Raw genomic sequence first — 6000 nt, forward strand, 5'->3', positions numbered from 1 at the left:
TAAAGATGCATTTTTTTGGAATGTGTGCAGAAATCAATATAATTGGAAACCACTGATATAGCAGTAGCCTATTAATTACTACAGAAAAAGATCTATTCGGGTGCAAAGTGGAGTTAAATCGATATATATTATGCAATGACTACAGTGATACTGTAATGACCTACTTTAAGCAGGTTAGCCATTCACCATGTGACTGTCCCTTTAAGATGGTGGGTTCAGGGGTTGGCAGAAGGGGATTGTGGGTAGACGCAAGGTTGAGGATTATTGGTGTGTGTGTGTGTGTGTGTGTGTGTGTGTGTGTGCGCTAGCAAGTCAAGCGGCCCGAGTTTATAATACTGAAATGTGTACTTTGTAAGTTGGTGGAGAAAATAACGCCGTCTCGCTCAAACTGCCCAACTTCTGGGAGATGGCTGCAGCAGCATGGTTCGCTCACTTCAAGGCCCAGTTTGCTATTAAGAACATCACCATGGATGAGACCAGGTACTACTACATCGCGGCGGCACTCGGAACCTCTACAGCATCATGGATATTGGGGACACTATCTCCGGCTGGCGGCTGCTAGTTGATTCCGGCGTGCAGTGGAGCATCCTGCCTGTGACAGCAGTGGATGCGATGGCCAGTGGATTCGGCTCCCCCATTGATGCTGCCAATGGCACCCCCGTCCACACCTGTGGCACGAGTAGGGTTGGGCATCGTTTGGATTTTAACGATTCTCACTCCGATTCCGATTCTGCTTTTTCGATTCCGTTTCTTAACGATTCTCGATTCTGGTTATTTGAGAGGTGGTGTCAAAACAGGTCACATGCTTCTTTCACAGAAGAAAATTGTATTTAAAAAAAACTTTTTACAAGCCATTGTGTTTTAAGAACAGATCATTCGAATGTCTCATTCTTATATTTACATCTACAACAACTGTCTTCATACATGAAGATGAAGAAATAAAGAGACAGTCACACCCTGTTCTGGACTACCAGGTATTAAACTCCTTAAATTAGAAACAGTTCTTGTTGTTTAGAAAAATGAGCATATCTGCCTTCTCAGGCTGTATACATGAGCGTTCAGCACAGAAAAAACACATTTCAGTATTTGCATACAGTTTATAGCGATTGGCTCATGTATAAGTTGTTGCTGTCTCGCTGTTGCGAATAAGACAAACATTATTAATTTTCACCTACCCAATTGCGACGAGGTGCTGCTTGCTGTTTGTTCAGGGTTGATTGAAGAGGATGCCAAGACGGGAGATGGGAGACCGGCACAACGTGTCAAACACGGTACACTGGTTAATTTGTACACCGTGTAGGCGAAGGTGTTTGGCCATATTTGTCGTGCATCCTCCCTTGCACGAAATAATTTTGCCACAGATGTTGGTTGCACTGTGCCAACCCTTCATTTTTCAAGGCAAAATGAAGCCATACTTTCGACCGCCGCTTGCTCTGGTCCATGATGGCGCACATTTAATTTGCGGAGGCGGAAACTTCGGAAGCTGCATGCCGCCACCACGGAAACTGAAACTAACATTAGCGCGAGTGAAGTTTATTTAGGGACCGATAGGCAGAATCGAAATTTGACTTTATTAACGAATCCTTTGGGATCAGAATTTTTGAACGGGTTCCAAATCCCGTTCTCAGTGCCCAACCCTAGGCACGAGGTATGTGGAGGTGGGTTTTGGCGGTCGGCAGTTCGGCTGGGACTTTTGGAGGGCGAAGTTGTCCATTCCCCTCTTGGACTCAGATTTGCTGCATGCTTATGGACTGTTGGTGGATGTTAAAAACCACCACTTGACTGATGCCATCTCCTTCTGCTGCTATCTATGTATGCTGGGGGAGGTGAGTCCCATCATACTGTCCAATATGCTCGCCACCGGGGATGAGTTCCAGCGTCTGTTCTCTGAGTTTCCAAACCTCACAATGCCCATCTTCTCGTAGGCAGTGACCAAGCATGGAGTTGAATACTACATCACCACTACTGGCCCGCTAGTCTATGCCTGCGCACGACACCTCGACCCAGCTAAGCTCGCCACCGCCAAGGAGGAGTTTGCCAATACGGAGCGCCTCGGCATTGTGCGCTGCTCTGACAGCCAATGGGCCCTCATGCGGCACGACACCCACTGTACCCGCCTGTGGCCCCCCCCTACAATGGCCCCTTCCGTGTCCTGGCGACGGGGGCTAAGAACTTTGTGGTGAACGTGGGTGGTAAGCCGGTGCAGGTTTCGGTGGACTTCCTCCAGCCAGCTCACCTGGACTTGGACAGGCCGGTTCACCTCGTCCAGCCCCCTTGGCGTGGACTCCCCCCTGCTCCTACACGCTTCAAGAGGAGCCGTTTTGGCCGCATTATTCGTCCCCCGCCACGTTGATTTTTTTTCTTTTTGTCATGGTGAATTCTGTGGGGGGGGGTGTAGTGACCTACTTTAAGCAGGTTAGACATTCACCATGTGACTGTCCCTTTAAGACGGTGGGTTCAGGGGTTAGCAGAAGGGGATTGTGGGTAGACGCGAGTTTGAGGATTATTGGTGTGTGTCTGACCTAGCATGTCGAGCAGCCCGAATTTATAAGTGAACTGTGTACTTCGTAAGTTGGCGGAGAAAATAAACGACCCCATGGCTGTGTGGTCAAAAGGAGAAGTGGTCTCGTCTCCTTTCTGCCATCCTCCACAATACATTAAATTATCAATGTTAAGGTACACCTATGAGAGGAGTGACTTTGTAAACCTGCCTTCTGGTTCATGTATAAGTGCGATAGTCAGTGACTGTAACGCGTTGATGATTTCTACCAATATGTTATCAGAATGTGTGAAATATGGGCATAATGGAGAAAAACTGTTGTATTGCACTGGATTTCATGTTTTTGGATGTGCCGCTAAATAAATCTAAGCCACTGTTGATACAAACAACCCAAAGTTATTTGTCACCGATGAGCCATTTCAGCAAAGTTACTACATGGTCTAAACCAAGGGTTAGACAATGTACAACCGATGGAACCATCTGAAAATTACAAATGGCCCTCATTGCACTTGCTAACCTTTTTTTTTTGTGCTTCTTCCAACAGGGGGCGTACTACACTCAGCCTGTGTACGCAGCCCAGCCTCATGTGATCCACCATACTACAGTGGTGCAGCCCAATAGCATCCCCTCTACGGCCCTGTACCCTGCCCCCGTCCCTGTCCCTGCCCCCCGCAACAACGGCATGGCTGCTATGGGGATGGTAGCTGGGACCACCATGGCTATGAGCGCAGGTATCGAGCACCGTCGTTAACAACAGTCTTTGGTCATTTCACTTTTTCAGCTGCAGATGTTTTGACTATACATTATATGGCTGTTGTTAAAACAAGTAATTCCACACCATCCAATTGTACAATTTTGGGCATCACACCATCGCAAAGGCCATACCCTTCATGTTGACCGCCATTTCTTCAGGCCAGGGTTATTTTATAGTTAGTCAGTGTGATACTCTGTTGTTTTTTAATAAACAGAACATTTTCCTCGTCAAAGCAAAGCTCCTCTCATTGATTTAATGTGTTGCACTTTTGCACTTTCTCCATGAGATTCCTTGATTTTAGTGTCATGTGTTGTGCAGTACGTCCTACAAGAATAGACAGAAACAGAGGTAACAATTGCAGGCAGCCAGACACTAGGTTATCCTTTCTTTAGGGGGGGAAATCGAATGGGACGCAGTTGCCCTACCCATCAACCAAATATCTATCAATGCTCTTTAAATATTTGGGTTTATAGAGTGGCTTACTTTCTGTGCCGTTGCTGGCGCTAACTTTCTTTAAGGGACCCTGCTGACAACGCCCCAGCACCCTCCCATTGGAGCACACCCTGTTACTGTGCCAACCTACAGGCCCCAAGGGACACCTGGGTACAGCTATGTCCCACCCCACTGGTAGAACCACCATCATCATGTGAGTCTCTACATCTCTTTAAGATATCCCTCCAAATCCCAATTTTCCTTTTTTTTTTGTGTGTGTATGTGTCTGTGGGGGGTTATGGCTTTGCCGCCCTCCACGTTAGTGTCATGCATGTCCTTCTTATTTTTCTGCCTGCACTGTTGTTAATCTTTAATGCAGCCTCTCCGTAGTCCACTGTTTTGGGTCCCTTGGTGTGTTCTGGTTTGACTTCTCAAAGATTGAAATAATTCTACTTCCCTGTCCTTTCCAGCCTCACGCTCCCCTTTATCCGTGCTTTCTCCGAAGCAGCAGCAGGGGCGATTCTAATAGCCACTACTTATGTATCTCTCTCTCTCTCTCTCTCTCTCTCTCTCTCTCTCTCTCTCTCTCTCTCTCTCTCTCTCTCTCTCTCTCTCTCTCTCTCTCTCTCTCTGTGTCTTTCTCTCTCTCTCTCTGTCTTCTCTCTCTCTCTCTCTCTCTCTCTCTCTCTCTCTCCCTCTCCCTCTCCCTCTCCCTCTCCCTCTCCTCCTCCTCCTTCTCCTTCTCCTCCTCTTCCCATCTCCCCCAACCAGATCTGGAGTCCACCATCGTATGCAACTGCTCAAATCTTACATGGGCTCCCAATGGCTACCATGGGATCTCGGCACCTGTCTGCAAGAACAAACATAAAGTGCAACAGCCACTTTACTATCATTATTATTATGCGACATTCTTTAATGTTTTTAATGTTTATACAAAAGCTGCTTTTTTATTTCTTTTTTTTAATTTGCCAACCAGTCATTAATTTTATTTTATTTTATTTTTTACGGATTTTTTTTTCTTCCATTTTATTCCTTTGCTGTGTCTGTCATTGAAGCTCCAAAATGAGTCTTTATCAATCACGGGTGTCGGTTGCTCTGTTTGTGTTGCGCTGGTGTATATGTGGTCCTGCCTGCTACTCAGTAGGCTGGAATCTATTGGGCACTTCTTCTTCATCATTATCATCATCATCATCAGTATCTTCTTCATCAGTGAATACAATAGCAATCATACTCTTCGTCGACTTATGCTGCCAAATTTTCAATTAGATATCAGCACAGGGTTTTAACTTAATTGGGATATTATTATTTTGTTATTATTAGTCGTTATTTTTAATTTACAGGTCTTCTCAGTTTCTTTCTTCTAGGCTTAGCCAAATGGCCTTGGGTTTTTTCCCCTTGACTTTCCTCCCTCCTCATACGTTCTCCACTTGATCCTATCAGTCTGTTTTTATCCATCTGGTTTCGGTTCATATTTCACTTTTTCTTCTTCGTTTTTTCTTTTCTTTTCTTTTTTTTACGGCCAGGGTTGTCTTCCAGCTTGTAGCCATCTGTCAGTCAGTAATACCAGTCTGTCTGTGTTTTCAAAACAAGGTGTGCTGCATTGTTATGGCCAGAGCACTTATAAACCATTACAGATTCCTATCCTGATAATTCCCAATTTGTCCACACTAGCGTAGCACCTAGTATGCACTAAGAACACACGGAGAATCTCATGCTACATACTATGCAGGCTAGTTTGTTTTTTGACGCCGTCATCATCTTAACCTAGCTAGGCATCATTTCTGGGTCCTTCTGGTCATGTCAGCTTTTTTATGTGGTTAACGTAGGCCGATTAGTTAGAAGATAGAATATTTATAGTAAATCCTGTCTCAGCTGTATAGGTGGTCATGCACACATTCATACACATTCACACACAGGCATGCACACTAAAACAAACACACACAGACTCTCGTGTGGTATTGATCATTTAGTGGCATTTACCCCTAATCCTGATGTTACTAATTAGCACATTCACACACAGACACACACACACTCAGTCTCACTACATGGTGTTCAAGAGGTGGGGTGTGCATGGCAGAGACACTCAGCAGCGACTGGGTCTTATTTACAATAAGAAGGAGTTAAAAGGGATTGTTTTGGCAGATCAGACAGGGCCGGTAGCTAAGAGGAACAACAAGGAGACTGGAGAAGACAACATGGTCACGAGGAGTCACAATAGGGGGCACAACACATACAAGCCGTTGTCACCTATGAGAGACTGCACAATTGCCCTTTTGTAAGGTCTGTATGTATCTTACCCCCAGTTCTTGCTCAA

The 6000-nt window shown here is 45.4% G+C and overlaps 1 protein-coding gene across 1 annotated transcript in view; it reads left to right on the forward strand.

Moving 5' to 3' along the window:
- fam168a (family with sequence similarity 168 member A) overlaps positions 1-5502 on the forward strand; it is a 43115-nt gene extending 37613 nt beyond the window's left edge. Inside the window, exons 6-8 of the mRNA XM_056283968.1 lie at positions 3045-3231; positions 3773-3900; positions 4458-5502. Coding sequence (XP_056139943.1) covers positions 3045-3231; positions 3773-3885 — 300 coding nt within the window. The 3' untranslated portion in view covers positions 3886-3900; positions 4458-5502. The remainder of the gene's footprint in view (positions 1-3044; positions 3232-3772; positions 3901-4457) is intronic.
- Positions 5503-6000: the final 498 nt, after the last annotated feature.

This window comes from Lampris incognitus, chromosome 7 (assembly GCF_029633865.1).
Source record: "Lampris incognitus isolate fLamInc1 chromosome 7, fLamInc1.hap2, whole genome shotgun sequence".
Classification (NCBI taxonomy): Eukaryota; Metazoa; Chordata; class Actinopteri; order Lampriformes; family Lampridae; genus Lampris; species Lampris incognitus.